Source organism: Rana temporaria, chromosome 6, assembly GCF_905171775.1.
Source record: "Rana temporaria chromosome 6, aRanTem1.1, whole genome shotgun sequence".
In the NCBI taxonomy this organism is placed as follows: Eukaryota; Metazoa; Chordata; class Amphibia; order Anura; family Ranidae; genus Rana; species Rana temporaria.
Window position 1 is genome coordinate 145,313,944 of NC_053494.1, and position 17,885 is coordinate 145,331,828.

Below are 17,885 nucleotides of genomic sequence, written 5' to 3' on the forward strand. Positions count from 1 at the left end.
AGGGGGTCCGGCATGTGGCCCCTCCTGTACGCCCTCCACTGCCCCCATGGGACTTGAATTTGGTCCTCTCGGTGCTTCAAGACGCTCCATTTGAGGACATTCGGAAGATCCCCTTGTTGACTCTTGTCGAAGAAGGTGGTTTTTCTGGTAGCGATTACCTCGATCAGACGGGTGTCTGAACTGGCGGCCTTGTCCTGCAAGGCCCCCTACTTAGTCATCCATAAGGATAAGGTGGTGCTGCGTCCGCAGCCTTCTTTTCTCCCAAAGGTCGTTTCGGCTTGTCACATTAATGAGGACATTGTTTTTCCATCCTCATGTCCTCAACCGAAGAACCCGAAGGAGGCCACTTTACATTCCCTGGATGTGGTTCGGGCCCTTCGAGTGTACTTATCGGCTACGACTCCGTTCCGGAAATCGGACTCACTGTTCGTGTCGGTGACTGGTCCTAGAAAAGGCCTGGCGGTCTCGTCTGACACCATTTCTAGGTGGATCCGACAGGTTGTGCTTGAGTGAGTGAGTAACTTGTATAGCGCAACAAATGCAAACTTAATCGCCTCAAGGTGCTTTTCATCCAGTCGTACCGTTCCTTCAGAAGAGGTGGGTCTTTCGTTTTTTCCTAAAGGCCTGATGGTTTCCCTCCAAGGCCTATGCCCTGAAGGGGCGGGCACCTCCCTTTCAGGTTACGGCACATTCGACCAGGGCGATCGGTGCCTCTTGGGCTTTCAGACATCAAGCCTCTGTGTTACAGGTGTGTAAGGCAGCGACCTGGTCGTCAGTCCACACTTTTTCAAAATTTTACTAGGTGGATGTGAGTGCATATTCTGATGCCTCCTTCGGCCGCAAGGTGTTACAGGCGGCAGTTTAAGGTTGGAGTTCCTCCGTTGAGTAACTCCGGTTTTGTTTGGGGTGAAGTTTGGTTTGCTGTGTTTTCCCACCCCTCGAAATTTTTTGACACTGCTTGGGGATGTCCCTAAGGTCAAAGGCTGCTGTGTCCGTCCATGAACGCAAGAGAAAATAGGATTTTTGTACTCAGTGTAAAATCCATTTCTCTGAGTTCATGGACGGACACAGCACCCACCCCTCCTTTGTTTGTACTGATTGTTACTAACGAAGTCTGCTAGAGCAGGGTGTGGGTTATACCCGGGGAACCACGCCCCCTGGGTGGATCTGCACTGAGGAAAGTTGTTAACACTTTTAGTGCTGTTTTTCTGCCTAACTCTCCTGGAAGGAAGCGGATATAACCCTAAGGTCAAAGGCTGCTGTGTCTGTCCATGAACTCAGAGAAATGGATTTTACGGTGAGTACAAAAATCCAATTTTTTCTTCATAAATTTGGGCAAAAATGTATACTGCTACATATCTTTGGTAAAAAAAAAAAATTTGGATATTATTTAGTCTGGGTCTACAAGCTATGGTGCCAATTACTGAAAATGTATCAGTTTGATCACACCTGATGTACTGACAGCCTATCCTTTCTTGAGACCCTAACAAGCCAGTAAAGTACCACCCAAATTGCCCCTTTTTGGAAAGTAGACATTCCAAGGTAGTTAGTAAGAGGCATAGTTAGTTTTTTGAAGTTGTAATTTTTCCCACAATTCATTGCAAAATTAAGATTTTTTTTATTTTTATTTTTTTTCACACCAAATTGTCATTATAACAGGTTATTTCTCTCACATGGCATGCACATTCCACAAATTACACCCCAAAATATATTCTGCTGCTCCTCCTGAGTATGGCGATATCACATGTGTGAGACTTTTACACAGCCTGGCCACATATGAAGGCCCAACACTGAAGTAGCAACTTCAGGCGTTCTAGGAGCATAAATTACACATCTAATCTCTCAACCACCTATTACACTTTTGAAGGCTCTGGAGCACCAGGACAATGGAAACGCCCACAAAGTGACCCCATTTTGGAAAGCTAACACCCCAACGTATAATCTGAGGCATAATGAGTCTTTTGAAGGGTTCATTTTTTTCCAGATGTTTTTGGAAATGTGGAAAAAAAAGATTCATTTTTTTTTACACAATGTTGTCCATTTATAGAATATTTCCAACACGTAGCATGTACATAGCAAAAATGACACCCAAAAATATATTCTGTTGCTCCTTCTGAGTATGGCGATATCACAAGTGTGAGCTTTTTTAACAGCCTGGCACAACATCCAAGAAGCACCATCAGGTGTTCTAGGGACATAAATTACACATTTAATTTCCTTACAATCTATCACATTTTTGAAGGCCCTTCATATTTCTAAACACAGCATGTACATACCAAGAATTACACCCTAAAATACATTCTGCTGAGTAATGGGTAAAAAAAAGATTACCTGTGGATTTAGTAGTGCAATTTTCCACAGGAGGAGAGCCCTGATCCAGGCAGGGACGTGGTCAGCGACAGTGAATGGAATTGTCCAGGCAGCAGGCAGGAATATTGTCCATAGTCAGTGCAGGCAGGGATACTGTCCATATACAGTCCAGGGCCAGTGCAAGTAGAAACATTGCCAGCAGTGCCAAAATATTGGTCCTGGTAGTAAGCAGGTACATGGCCCAAGTAGCAGGCCAGGGGTAGAGGCTTCTCCCACCCAAATCTTTGAAGCCTGCGGGCAACCAGACCCTAATCCGGAAATGAGAAAACTAAAAAAATTCATTTTCATCCAGAAAAACAATTATGGAGCCCCTCACATATGCGAGACCCCTGTGTTCCCACTAGCATAGCAGGGTAAAAGATCAATCCAAGAGACAGGCAAAAAACATGGTCAAACAGGCCAGGGTCAGTTCCAGAGCAGGCAGAGGTATGTACAGTGCAGTGGCATAAGGGGTGTGGAGGAAAATGACAGGAAATGAAAACTACGTTTACCATACTTCCTTAAGAATTTTGGAAAGTATGGTAGCGGCGGAAACATACACTTATACAGAGGCCTGGTTGGGAGGGACAATCGGGACAATAATACACAGTGTCTTTTCTGACTCCTCTTCTGGCGTACACAGCATTTTTTATGACGTCTTGTGCCTCTTTAGGGGGGGGGGGGGGTGTTTCTCAGGAAAGTGGTGCTCGTGGAGTCTGCTCACGGAATCAAAGCGAATATTTTCTGGTGGGCTTTCAGGGTACAAAAGGACGGTGATAACTTCTTCTCGGTATTGCAGATAGGATACAGGGTTTTCTGTAGATTTTTAGTAAATAACAAAAGTGTTATTCGTGGCCAAAGTGAAAAAATGAATGGACACTTTTTTTATACCAGTGGCAGGTTCAATCATCTGATCGTTGAAGTCCACTCCCCCCATAAACAAATTATAATCATAGATGCATGTTGGTTTTTGGATTGGGCCGTTTCTTTTGGGGACTTCCACGTAGGTGTCGTTGTGGATCGTTGCAAGCATTTCGACATTTCGTTTGTCCCTCCACCTGACAGCCACTAGCTCCTGGTTCCTCAATGATGCTGACTCGTCTGAGCTTTTCATTGACCAGTTTTTGTGGGAAGCCCTTTCTATTGGCTCTTACTGTGCCACATGCTGGGGTGTCCTTCAGGTGAAGATTGCGAAACAGGGTCAGGCTAGTGTAAAAATGATCCACATAAAGGTGGTATCCTTTTCCAAGCAGTTGATAGATAAGCTCCCAGACCACTTTTCCGCTGGCTCCGATATACTCTGGGCATTTGGGGGGATGCAGTTGGGAGTCCTTCGTTTCGTATATCAGGAAGGAGTAGAGGTACCCCGTGACTCGGTCACATAGCTTGTACAGTTTAACCCCATATCGGGCCCTTTTGCTGGGGATAAACTGTTTGATGCCCAGCCTGCCTGAGAATCTTACAAGGGACTCATCTACGGAGAAATTCTGTTCGGGGATATATAACTGGGGGAATTTTTCAGAGAATTAATTTAGGAGTGGCCGAATTTTAAGTAGTTTGTCAAAAGCTGGGTCATTACGGGGAGGGCACTGGATGTTGTCATTAAAGTGGAGGAACCGCAATATCATTAGGTATCAGGATCTGGGCATACAGGATGAGAAGACTGGCATGTGGTGGATGGGTTTGGTAGACCAATAGGAGTACGTTTGTTTTGTTTTTTGAGAGACCCAAATTCAGAGTTAGGCCTAAGAAAATTTGGAATTCCTCTACAGTGAGTTCTCTCCACTCAAAGGGACGGGCATAACTGGAACCCAGGGTTGCTTTCTTTGTACTGCTGTGCGTAGAGGTTGCACTGGGTCACAATGGATGATAATTCTTCGGTGAAAACGAAATAAAAAAAAATTGAGCATGGCAAAATCATTGGTGTTCACCTGGACACCTGGCTGGGCGGTGAAAGGGGGGATATTTGCTGCTCCGGAATTAGGGGGAAGTCACAGGGGGTTTTGAAGGCCATAGGGAAGGCTGGCATGGCCCCGATCCCTTTTGGGGCTGAGATGACACCCTACTGGTGCCTGGCCTTTGTTGCAGTGGCACTGCTCTTGAGGTGGACGGCACTGCGCTTGAGGTGGACAGTGCTCTGCTGGTAGTAGGCTGCTGCTCCACGCCAGAACGCCTTCTTTTAACGGGCACACGTTCCTCTTCCGATTGTGTATCAGACCCACTGCTTATAACAGGTTCATAGGCCGAGTCCGAGTCGGACTGAGACTCAGAGCTCCCTGCGGCTCATCGGTCATGCATAGGTGTTGGTAGGCCTCCTCGGTAGTAAAAAAAACTTTTTTGCCATACTGGTGGCTGGTGGGCACTGAAGTGGCACTGGTGTGGCTCTGCTTGTACTGATGGGCACAGGTGTCACTGATGGGCACAGGTGGCACTGTTGTGCACAGGCTGTAGTGGCACTGGTGTGGCTCTGGTAGCACTGATTAGCGCACAGGCGGCTCTCGTGGGCACAGGCGGCTCTCGTGGGCACAGGCGGCTCTCGTGGGCGCAGGCGGCTCTCGTGGGCGCAGATGGCACTGATGGGCGCAGATGGCACTGATGGGCACAGGTGTGACACTGATGGGCACAGGTGTGGACTGTAGAGGCACTGGTGTTTGGTGGCACTGCTCAATAGAAAAAAACTCACTGTTTGGGTCACAAATCACTCTCCTCTCCTCTCACGCTGGATCAGTGTGAGGAGAGTGATGAACTTGCAATGACCCTGCTGTCTGTCGGTTTACATTTGTGATCGCTCTTTCATTGGACGGAGCGATCACATGGTAAACGGCCGCTGTCATTGGGCGTTTACCGCGATCTGTGTTGCTACGGGTCTCGTGGACCTGGCGCGCACGGATGTTTTTGTGTGCGCGCGCCGGAACGATTCTCTGGGAGGACGTTAATTAACGGACTCCCAGAGTTAAGCAACCGCCCTGTAGCCGTACTTTGGCTATAGGGAGGTTGTCAAGTGGTTAACGTAAAAACCTTAATGAAAGATTCCTGAGATGTTATGTAAAGTCTTAAATTATTACAAGTTCTCTCAGCTGAAGACCAGCAAATCCTGGAAATACAGTTCAGGTAACACTGTACTTTTCTATGCAATTCTGAAACAAGAGAAATGTGCATTGTTGCCACTGGGGGGCTCTGCAGGGTTTGCTTGTGAGGTCCATCTTGTACCTCCTACAGTTGGTCGATTGTTGGTTGATACAGTAGATGATTTTAAATTCATAAAGGATAAAAGGGGGTGATTACCTGTTCTCGTGTGTGTATTTTTTTTTTTTTTTAAACATCTACAGTTCTTGTTACTCCATTTGTAATAAAAAATATACAATTTTAACGACTTGATGCTTGCGCTATAGCCGAAAGATGGGCTTGATGCCCGCGTGGGTGGTGCACTCTGTGATCCTTTGCCACATGATCGGCTCTCAGCCAATGCCAGCTGATCACATGATGTAAACAGAAGTACTGCTAAGCAATGCCCATCAGTGCTGCCTATCAGAGCAGGCTCATTAGTACCTCCTGGTCAGTGACACCTATCAGTGCCCATCGGTGCAGCCTCATTCGCGCACATCAATAAAGAAGACAATTTTATAACAAACTTTTTTAATTTTCAGGCTTTTTTGTTTAGCTGAAAAACCTAGTAGTGATTACCACCAAAAGAAAGCTCTATTTGTGTGAAAAAAAAATCATATGGGTACAGTGCAGCATAACCACGCAATTGTTTTTCAAAGTGGGACAGCACTAAAAGCTGAAAATTGGCCTGGCCAGGAAGGGGGTATAAGTGTACTGTAAGCAAGTGATTAAAAAGCCAACTTGGTTTATTTCCTGAATAACTGCATTTCACCTTCCCAGTCTAACAAAATGACTACTACTCCACACGGTTTTTCCCCCCCAGAAAAATAGAAAAACTTCTTTTTTTTTTTTTTTCATGGCTTCAAAATTCAAAGAAGTTTTACATCTCTAGTCCCGTGACATATGGGTACGTCATCCGGTGGCAAGTGGTTAAAGGATCACTAAAGGATTTTTTTTTTTTTTTAGCTAAATAGCTTCCTTTACCTTACTGCAGTACTGGTTTCATGTCCTCATTGTTCGTTTTTGCTTTGAAGTTGCTGTAATTCTGCTGTGATCTCCACACTTCCTGGTTGCCTGTTTCCTTATAACCATCATACTGGGAGCTTTTCACGATGGTCTAAGCTGTCATTACTGTGTGTCTAAAACTTAACCGAACCAATCACGATTCATTTTAAAAACAAAACACTGCCCTGGATTTGTTTGTTTTTGTTCTGTGGGTCTCTTTACTTCACAGAAACACGAAACCAGTTTAAAAACTAAAGTTAAAGTGGAGGTTCCATCAAAAAAACAATTTTGCTTTAAACTCTAGCTTAAGACTAAAAAAGAAAAAAACATTTTTTTTTTTTTTTTTTACTCCTCTGGAAATGCCTGTTGCTATGCGGTCCCACAAAATCTGCCTTTGAATCCACCTAGGATTCTGACATCATCTCCCTCTAATGCTCCTGGGAAATGTGTGTCATCATTTCCCAGGATGCAGTGCGCTGTCCAATTATCACTCCCCATCCAAGACTTCGAGGAAGTAAGTGCCTGTAGGCTTCACATTGCCCACAAGCAAAATGACAACGGTGTAGATATAGTTTTATAAACTATCTTTTTTGAATATCTATGCGGATCCGCGACTGATTGTAAAATAGTAAGCGACCAGATTTATATTCTAAAAACGCAGGATGAAAGGACATACATTAAAAAAATGCTAATTGTGGTTGGAACTCCACTTTAAACTGCAGGCACATTATATGATTGATTTTAATCTATTTTTAATCATTTTTAAAAGGAATCAGTTAACTTTTATGTCTCTATACCCAGTAAACAGTCATTTCAGCAAAAAATGTTTTTTCCTTTAGTGATCCTTTAAGTAAATCCTTTTGTCAGGCTAACTTATATTAGAGTTTTTTACTCTACTCTTTCTGCACTTTCTTAAAATTTACAGTAACGTGTATTTATGCATTCTTATTTTTAATTGCAATTTATATTTGTTTATTCATAGCTCACTAAAGTGAAAACGCCGCCTTAGTAAGTATCCACTTGTAATACTGACAGAAGTCAGTTTTTCAGGATAGATGTTTTTAAACTGTGTTTTGTGGTAATAATTATCTCTTTTACAGTAACCTTCTGAATCAGTGCTTTATGGAAACTTGCAAGCTCGGAATACAAAAAGGGTCTGCCGGTCATTCCGAGGATTTACAGAAAAACAAACCTGTAGGAAATGTAAAGTAGTAGTCTATACTGTACACTGTAGTTTTTATGAATGCTTTTATTTTTGCTAATTTGTATTTTTTATTTTTTGTGTTAGAATCGTGCAAGCACTTGTCTTAGTACAGCTAAGGATCTGGATAAAGAAATCAGAGGTTTGTGGACTTGTATCTTTTTGTTTTTGCTTTGTACATAGCCTTTTTTAACAGCAGCTTCCATGTTGCTTCAAGCATATGTTCGATATATTTCAAATGGACATTTTTTTTTATATCTTTTATATACAAATATTTACCCCTGTTTGCTCAGTGCTGTTTTAAAGTATTTGTAAACCCTTGCATATACCAATTAAAGGGAATAGCCTCCAATGATACAGAGATTTAATAAATCCTCCGACATAAGTTTTACTTTATCTGCAGTCTTCTTTTTTTACATCTCTTACAATTCCTGCTTCATCTGTCAGGAACACAGAGGAGGGGGTGGGAAGCTGCAGTTAGAGCTGATTGGAGGAAAGGGACACACCCCCTTTACACACAGTACAGAAATTAAAGAACGAACATTTTAGCTCTGATAGCAGAGGCACACTCAGACACTAAAACATATACAACATATAAACACATACAAGGTGTGTCCAGAATATGAGAATGAAGTTCCTACACTCAAGAGGGCTCTGTGAAGGCAAAAGCTTGCCAAGGCCACTTGAGGTGGGCTACAGGGTATACCTTAGAACACTGATCAGTTGCATTCCAGCCCTGTCGAGCATCAAGACATTTTTTTTTTTGACACACCACGTTCAAGTGTCTTATATTATGAAAAATGCAAGCAAGTTTGGAACAGTGGTACGTGATAAAAATGTTGTGTGAAATTGGGAAAAATACATCAGAAACTTTTTGGAAATGGTAATGAAAGCTTATGGAGAAGCACAAGTGTACCGATGGCACAAGGCCTTCAAGGAAAGACTAGAAGGTGTTTAAGATGAACAATGACCAGGACCCCCCTCTTCATTATAAATGGAACAGAATATGGATGCAGGGAGGTCTGTTCTCAACCGTGAATGACTGCTCGCTATAAGAATGATTGCAGAGGAAATGGGATTTGACAAATAAATTGTTCTTGAAATCTTGGCTCAGGATATAAACATGAGAAAAGTGTGCAAAAATGTTTCAAATAACTTATCACCTGATCAGAAGGAACACCGTCAACTCATTTGCCAAGACAAGACCTCAAGACCTGTTGGAGCAATTAGAAACAGAGCCTGATTTTTTTGAATCGAGTGATCACAGCAGATGGAAGGAAGGCAGTTATCTAATCTAAACCTATCGCCCAGTTTTGCCTGTGATCTTGTTGCAGGTGACCCTTTTGCCATTATGGCTCTTTCAGACTGGCGGCTGGGGAGGGTTTGGAGAAAACAGAAGCCTGAGCTACGGTTTTGCTGTTAATCCAAATTGTAACAATACAAGCAAGAGTCTTGCTCCCATGCCACATTTTTTTAACTTGGGTGCAGAGTTTCACAGGCTAAACTACTTTATGATTTTATCTTCAATTCTTTAATCAACTCTTCACTAGCCTCTAATGCCACAATTTAAGCAGTGTATCCAAGTCGGTGCAACCTCTGTAAAGGTTTTGGAGCTGTACCCAGACCCCCACACCATGGGAACAGCCTCTAATGTTTCTTTGAACACTGAATCCTGCATGGGCACTTGGCTTTTAACTTTGTGCAATGGATTTAGTTGGCTGTAGAGTGCCACAGGTCCAGGGTGTGGTCCATCCCTGTGGAATACAAACCCTGAAGACCCCTTCGGGGAGTATACCCTCCATGATGGGCGGAGCATGGACTCTCTATAGGGACAAAGGTTTTGGACAGATGAGACAGGGTCACCCTGTAGCTCTGACCATTGCTGTAAACACCAGAGCTATGTTTGGAATGTATTAATTTTATAGTGTAAGCTTTTCTTGGCACTAAAACTGAATCACTTAGAGCTCAGTCTCGGGTGACTGGCATCACACCACTGGTCACACATTTTACCACTACTTCCAACCTAAATCCTGTGTCACTCTGGCGCTTCCTCCTGCTCTTTTACCCCAAGGACTCCACTACAGGATAACATACCTGGGTTGCTGCATTCTACGATTTCTCGGTTGCACACTGTACTCCACCAGAGATTACCGTCACCCTGTAGCTATGGCAGAAATGGAGCCACGGTATAAATTCAGGTGAATATTCTCTCTTGTATTGCGCAGGACCTGATATTAACACTAGTCTCTGCATCTAACTCTGCCTAGTTCTATTTCAGGTACGCAATAAGCAGTTGACATGAGTCAGATTTTTCTGCAACTGTTACAATTTCTGGGATCAGTAATGGCTTTAATAGAGCCATCTATGCCTAGGGCTTAAAAACTTTAGGCCCCTTCTTCAGCTCCACCATCTTAGTCAGTTCACGATTTGCCTTTGCCTAGAAGAGGTAGACTTTAGAAGGGAATGAAGAGGACCTGAAGACAGTGTTTAAGAGGAGGCTGCAGAAGATTTCTCACCCCCAAACTAGTACACAACTGAAACGGCAGCTTCACACAATGTTTACCATTGGGGATATGCTCACTTCTGCTGTGGGAAAACTTTGGCATTGTCGCACTTGATTCTTTTACAAGGAGACCTGATAAATCTAAAAAAATGTCCCCTATTCATGAACAAATAAAAGGGCCAATTTGACAATTGGATTAATCTGTAGATTATTTTCAGTCCTCCGTAAATTATTGCCAAGCTCTAGCCAGTGGCGGAAAAAGTATATTAATAAGTGGTTTGTTCTGGTAGTTTCTGCCACCACAATCTTAAACAAGAATCTCACTGTACCATTTGAATAGGTTCCTTCATTTAAAGATTCTGCAGATATAAAGTTTGAGATCCACTGTGCAAGCTCTCCTTTTAGTAGCAACTGCATCATGCATTTCTACTGCATGGTGCAGTAGCTACTAAAAGGAGAGCCTGCACATTAAGAGGAAAAGGAGTAAAGAGAAGGGGATAAAGTGAGCATTTTTCTCCATCCAAGTCCACCACACTCCCACTGGCCCCTGAGAAGCAACATTTTCACAGATGCCATTACCGTAGAGTGCCCATCCTTAAAGGGGTTGTAAAGGAATTTTTTCCCCCCTAAATAGCTTCCTTTACCTTAGTGCAGTCCTCCACTTACCTCATCCTTCGATTTTGCTTTTAAATGTCCTTATATCTTCTGAGAAATGCTCACTTCCTGTTCTTCTGTCTAACTCACCACCGTAATGCGAGGCTTTCTTCCTGGTGTGGAGAAAGCCTCTTGAGGGGGGAGGGGGCGAGCAGGCAAGTCAGGACACTCTACTTTGCAGATAGAGAAAGGAGCTGTGTGTTAGTGGGCGTCCTGACACTCCTGCTCGCTCCCTCAGGAGGCTTTCTCCACACCAGGAAGAAAGCCTGGCATCATGATGGTGAGTTACAGACAGAAGAACAGGAAGTGAGCATTTCTCAGAAGAAATAAGGACATTTAAAAGCAAAATCAAAGGATGAGGTAAGTGAAGGAGGACTGTACTGTAAAGGAAGCTGTTTAGGGAAAAAAATGTTTTCCTTTATAACCCTTTTAACCACTTGCCGACCTCGGCCCATAGCCGAAAAACTGGGTTTCACTATTAATTGGTCCTTCGGAGCCGGAAATGATAACTCTAAAGACACCGCTTGTTTGTTTGCTTACGGTGACTTCCCCTTGTGCTGTGCTTATTTCTGTAAATTGGTGTCATGGAGTACTCTTTCCAAGACCCTTGACTGTTGAATTACTTTTTAACGTTTCTTTTTACTTTCCATATTATCTGTACTTATTACTGTCCTGTGCATTTGTGTGTTCTCTGTGTTATGCTGAATGGCTGGCCCTATTTCAGGTGCAATTTGTGCTTGGCTAGGATTTCTGCAGTTTCTGGGTCTGGGGTGACCAGCCAGGTCAGAAATCGGGTTTTTGGACTCAAGGTATCCATGCTTTGGCTGATGAGGTACTATGTGTGGTAGGGCCCTGGTTTATTGCCAACCTTAGTACCGGTTTTGAATGAAATTCTGTTTCTCTGTTCTCTTCTGCTTAGTTCTCCATAAAACTACACCTTGAGTAGAAGTAATGTCTATCCTATTCTGCAAGCAGTGCCTGATGTGGAAGACTTTGGGGAAGTAGAACTGTCAGATTCTATAGTTATTAAAATTGATAAAAATAAGTAAAGTGAAATGTTATTGAAACCCCTTGCGTTCTGGGGTTTCTCTGTCAGTTCCCAAACTGAATGGGAACCATAAAGATCCATTCTGGATCTGATGGCTGTTCGCTTGTTCCTATTGGTTCAGAAGTTTTGCATGCAAAATGCCAGGTTGGTCATTGCTTCCCTCCTGGATTTTCTGGTTTCAATAGACGCCCAGAATGCACATTATTAGTTTTCTGCCTTTTTAGTGCTATCTGTTATCTGGTGGACAGTCAGCCTACCCAAATGTTTCCCCTGCCCTTTGTCCTTTCCAGATGTGGGCCATGGTCTGAATTAATGTGTCAGACTCTCCTGGATGTTTTGGATTTAGTGAAGTCTTAATGGTACACTAAAGCTTTTAATTTATTTTCGGTCCCAAAACGCATGGCGGTACGGTACCCCTTTGAGGAGAGTTTCCTGAAGAAATGGACATCTCCCCCCGATTGTGGACCCCCCGGTCTCCAGGTTAAATAAGGTTACCACGATTCTGGTGGAGGAGACCCTGGCTTTTAGGGACCCCGCTGATAGGTGGGCCGAGGAGGTCGCCCAGTCCATGTTCAAGTGGTGGGGTCAGCATTGCGGCCAGTATTGGCCACGGCCCTGGTGTCAGACGCTTACTGAATGGGCTAAATTGTTGCTCAGAGTTGGAAAAGCGACAGGCTTCCCAGGTCTGCATGGAACTGGCCAGAACAGTTGGTGCATGGCCTTAATTATGTCTGCGATGCGGCCTTGGATATGGCTCCTTTTGCTTTCTAGAACCTTAGTATCTGCTGTGGGGCTCTGTCGCCTGATTTGGCTAAAATGCTGGCCTACGGACCAGGCATCTAAGAAGGCTCGGGCAAATTTTTAATTAATTGTTTTTTTATTAAGGAAAGGAAAAAAATCAGAGTACAAAATACAGCCAAGGTCCCTAAGTACCACACAGTAGCACATAATCAAAACATGTCAATACATACTCTGAGTATAAGCAATTTTTATATCTTATATCGAAAGCAAGGGAAAACTATGATTTACCCGCTACTAGCTAATACTAAAGAAAAAAAGAGAAAAGAGAAAAAAAAAACCAAACAAACAAAAGAGCACGTTGCTTCCACAATCTAGAAAAGGTAAGGAGCAACGCTGTAGGCCAGGGCCCGCCTTTTCCGCTCAGAAGCGTTTTTTTAGTCCGCCTGGGTGGTCCACAGGTAAGCATTCCCAGGCCAACAAGGTCCCCGCTGAGGGACAGAAGCGTCCCTGGTTTCGCAAGCCTGCAAGCAAATCTACGGCTGCATGAAGGTTTGCCCTCACCCAAACTCTCTGGTGGGGGATCGCCTTCGGGAATTTGCAGCTTGGTGGGCCTCCCTCCTTTCCAACCAGTGGGTTTACGAAGTGGTGTCATCAGGATACAAGATAGTCTTTCTTGTCCGCCAAACAGGTTTTTTCCCTCCAACCTGCATCATCTTCCAGCCCGTCGGGGGCGCCCTGTTTGGGGCAGTGCAAGACCTGCTGAGGCGCGGGGTGATGGTACCTGTGGCGTCGCCGGAATGGTTTCAGGGATTCTACTGCAATCTGTAGTCCCAAAGAAGGATGGGGTTCGTCCGATCCTGGATCTCAAGGCCCTCAACTGCTTTGTAAAAGTACAAAGGTTCAGGATGGAATCGTTGGCTCTGTGGTCGCTGCACTCCATCTGGGGGATTTTTTGGCGTCCTTCTACATCAAGGACGCATACTTGCATGTCCCCATATGCGCCAGGCATCAGAAGTTTCTGCAATTTGCGGTCGGGGACGAGCGCTACCAATTTGTAGCTCTCCCCTTTGGCCTGGCGTCGGCTCCAATGGTTTTTATTAAGGCGCTCGCCCCGATTCTGGCTTTGCTGAGACAACAAGGGATCGCGATCGTGGGAAACCTGGACGACCTTCTTCTGAGAGCAGCTTCCGTCTCAGAATTAGGGGAGGATGTGGCCATCGCCAGTCAGACTCTTCGGGAGTTTGGTACTGAACCTCCAGAAGTCAGTGTTGGTGCCGACTCAACGCCTGGAGTACCTGGGCTTGATTCTGGACTACTCAGAGGCACGAGTTATTCTCTCAAGGCTGCGGCTTCCTTATAATTGGACGGTGATCACGCCGGACGCCTGCCTGACCCTTTTGGGGGATTTGGGGCATGCAGTCGGCACAGGGTCGCTGGACGCAGGAAGAATCCCGCCTACCGATCAATGTTCTGGAACTTCGGGCGATCAGGCAGTGCCTCTCCACATGGTCATGGAGGCTGCAGGGATGCCCAGTCAGGATCCAGTTGGACAACGCCACCATCAAGGAGGAACGAGGAGCTCAGCTGCAGCATTGGAGGTTGCTCTCATCCTGCAGTGGGAAGAGCAATGCGTGCCGGCTCTATCGGCATTGTACATTCCGGGCGTAGAAAAATGACAAGCGGACTACCCATGTTGTCAGATGCTGGACCAAGGGGAATGGTCGCCACATCCGTATGTATTTTGACTCCTTTGCCTGAGATGGGGCACGCCAGACTTGGCTCTCCTGGGTTCTCGACTCAATTGGAAAGTATTGAGGTTTGTGGCCAGGTCCAAAGATCTCTGGGTGGATGTGGCAGACGCGTTGGTAGCTCCATGGGGGCATTATCGGCTTTTTTTTTGCCTTCCCCCTGCTATAACTTCCCCCTTGTCTGGTTTGCAGAGTGGAGACCAAGGGGATTCCGGTGATTCTAATTGCCCCAGATTGACCTTGGCTTCCCTGGTACGCCGACATAGTCCGGATGATGTCGGATGTTCCTTGGCGACGCAAGAGGACCTTCTATAGCAAGGTCCTATACTTCATCCTGCTTTACAGTCGCTGGCTTTAACGGCATGACTGAAGGTCAGGTGCTAAGGGACCGAGGTCTATCAGGTTCGGTGATCTCCACCATGCTGAGGGCACGGAAGTCATCTTCTCGGAAGATTTATCATCGTGTGTGGAAGGCCTACATCTCTGTGTGAGGAGATGGGCTGGCGTCCGTGTACATATTCGGTTTCCAGGATCCTGCTTTTTTTGCAGTTGGAAGTGTATCAAAATCTTGCCTTAAGCACCATTAAGGGGAAGATATCAGCCTTGGCTGTATTTTTTTTTTTTCAGCGACCCCTGGCGGCTCATTTATTGGTGAGTAAGTTTGTGCAAGGGATTCGACATGTGGTCACTGCTGCTTCCGTGGGATTGAAATCTGGTGCTCTCGGTGCTTCAGAAGTCGCCGTTTGAGAACATTGGGGAAATCCCCCCTATTGACACTCTCAGAAAGTAACCTTTCTGATCGCTATTACATCTGCAAGGAGGGTTTCTGAGTTGGCGGCCTTGTCTTGCAAGTCTCCGTACTTGATCCTCCACAAGGATAAGGCGGTACTTCGCCCGCAGCCTTCGTTTCTCCCAAAGGTTGTTTTGGCCTTTCATTTAAATGAGGACGTTGTGCTTCCATCCTTGTGTCCTCGGCCGTCGCATCCTAAAGAGGTTGCTTTGCATTCCTTGGACGTGGTCTGGGCTCTGAGGGTGTATCTCTCTGCTACCGCTCTGTTTCGGAGGTCAGATTCACGGTTTGTGCCGGTAGCTGGTCCGAAGAAGGGCCTGTCTGTCTTGTCGGACACCATTTCACGGTGGATTAGACAGATCGTGATCCAGACTTATGCCATTAAAGGGTGGGCGCCTCCCTTTCCTGTCACAGCACATTCGATCAGGGCAATTGGTGCCTCCTGGGCTTTCTGACATCAAGCGTCAGTTTCCCAGGTGTGTAAGGCGGCGACCTGGTCGTCCGTTCACACTTTCACTTGATTTTACAAGGTTTTGCAGGTGGCCTTTTAAGGTTGCGACTCCTCCGTTGAGCAGCTCTGGTTGTTATGGGTGGAGTTTTTTGTTGCTGTTATCACCCCTCGTTTTTTTTTTTTACACTGCTTGGGGACGCCCCTAAGTTCAAGATTGAAAGAGCTGTGTCCGTAAATGAGCGAGAGAGAAAATAGGATTTTTGTACTCACCGTAAAATCCTTTTCTCTGAAGTTCATTGATGGACACGGCACCCACCCCTCCTTTTTTATGTTTGTACTGCTTATTGTCGAACTGAGCTGCTGGATGCAGTGTGAGGGGGTTATAGCCAGTAGGACAGCCCCCTGGGCAGTACTGTGCAGTTTTTGCTGTTTTTACATGTTATGCCTAGTCCTCTCCTGAAGGTGGCGATATAACCCTAAGGTCAAGATTGAAAGTGCTGTGTCCATCAATGAACTTGAGAGAAAAGGAGTACAAAAATCAAATTTTTGACGTAAAGGGACAGTTTTTGGTTGCCATGGACAATCTCAAGTTACCAGGCAGAAATAACAGTTCATGTAATATAAAAGTGCATGCAGGGCACTGGACAAAGCACTAGGGACAAACAATGTGAAATGATTTCATACAGTAATGTAATCTTTAAGATTACAGTGTACTGTATGTGTTATGTATTTTGCATCGCAACGCTCGCAGGGAATGGAACCCGGCACACAGAGGCATCGGGCAGAGGACACAGACACAGCGGGGGGACATCGCAGGATCCTGGGGACAAAGTTAAGTATACTGCGCCAGGATCCTGCAATGCAATCCTGGGTTATGCTCTCAATGAAAGGTGAAGCCTGGATTCTATCTACAGTCCAGCGTCGTGGACGGGTATTATTATTATTCTTATTATACAGGATTTATATAGTGCCAACAGTTTACGCAGAACTTTACAATATAAAAGGGAGACAATTAGGGATGTCCCGATACCAATACTAGTATCGGTACCAATATCGAGCATTTCCCAAGTACTTGTATACTTGGTACTTCACCCGATACCTGGGCAGTCAGGTATCGGGTGGTGGGGGGAATTACTAGTCTTCTCCGTGTTGTCTTCTCCCCCTCCGTGCCGCTCTCCCCTAGTGCCTTCTTGTTCCCTCGAGTCGCTCTGCCCCAGTGCCCTCTTGTTCCCCAGTGCCGTCTTGTTCCCCGTGCCGCTCTCCCCCGTGCCCTCTTGTTCCCCAGTGCCGTCTTGTTCCCCGTGCCATCTTGTTCCCCAGTGCCGTCTGGTTCCCCGTGCCGCTCTCCCCCGTGCAGCTCTTCCCCAGTGCCGTCTTGGTCCCCAGTGCCGCTCTCCCTCATCCCGCCCCCCCCCGTGCCATCTTGTTCCCCAGTGTCATCTTGTTCCCCGTGCCACTCTCCCCGTGCAGCTCTTCCCCAATGCCGTCTTGTTCCCCCGTGTCGCTCTCCCTCGTGTCGCTCTCCCCCCCCCCATGTCTTCTTGTCGCCCCTCAATCTGTCTTGATGGAGAGCGGAGGTAGGAGCCGCTAAACCTGGCTCCTACCTTTTCCGAATGGACAGAGTCAGTGATCACTGACTCTGTCCATTCACATAACTTGAGCATCGTAACTTGTGTTTACGATGCTTCAGTTTATGAATGGAGGAGCTTCCCTCCATTAATTTAAGCTGAGGCTGCAGAGAAAGGGACTGGGGAATCTGTGTCCCTAGTCTCTTTCTCTGTCTTAAAGGGGAGATGTCAGAGGTCTGTTAAGACCCCTGATATCTCACCAAAGCCCCCAACAGGACTGATTATTACAATTTTTTTCTTTTTCATTTTTTTTAATTAAAAAAATAAAATGTAAATAAATCAAAAAAAAAAAAAAGACAATCCACCCTACCCCCCCCCCCCCCCTTAAAAAAAAAATCACTGTAAAAAAAAAAATTGTGTAAAAAAAAAAAAAAGTCACATGGCATTTAAAAAAAGTATCGGTATTCGGTATCAGCGAGTACTTGAAAAAAAGGATCGGTACTCGTTCTCAAAAAAGTGGTATCTGGACAACCCTAGAGACGATACAGTTGTAATACTATAAAATACAAGAGGATTTAGAGGGCCCTGCTCAGAAGAGCTTGCAATCTAAAAAGGTGGGACAGGTGGTACAAAAGATTGCAACACTAATTTTTCTGTATTGTTAGCGTTAATATTGTTTTGAAAAACATTTGCTCCAATATCGCGGTGCCCTAAGAATCGGT

At 45.2% G+C, this 17,885-nt stretch overlaps 1 protein-coding gene across 4 annotated transcripts in view; it reads left to right on the forward strand.

The window, feature by feature from the left end:
• Positions 1 to 17,885, forward strand: part of RBM44 (RNA binding motif protein 44) — a 350,280-nt gene that overhangs the window by 148,080 nt on the left and 184,315 nt on the right. For 3 of the 4 annotated variants that reach the window (XM_040357500.1, XM_040357497.1, XM_040357499.1), the window contains exons 9-11: positions 7,442 to 7,467; positions 7,560 to 7,662; positions 7,748 to 7,802. In XM_040357500.1, coding sequence (XP_040213434.1) covers positions 7,442 to 7,467; positions 7,560 to 7,662; positions 7,748 to 7,802 — 184 coding nt within the window. The remainder of the gene's footprint in view (positions 1 to 7,441; positions 7,468 to 7,559; positions 7,663 to 7,747; positions 7,803 to 17,885) is intronic. The other variant, XM_040357498.1, reaches the window with a different exon arrangement.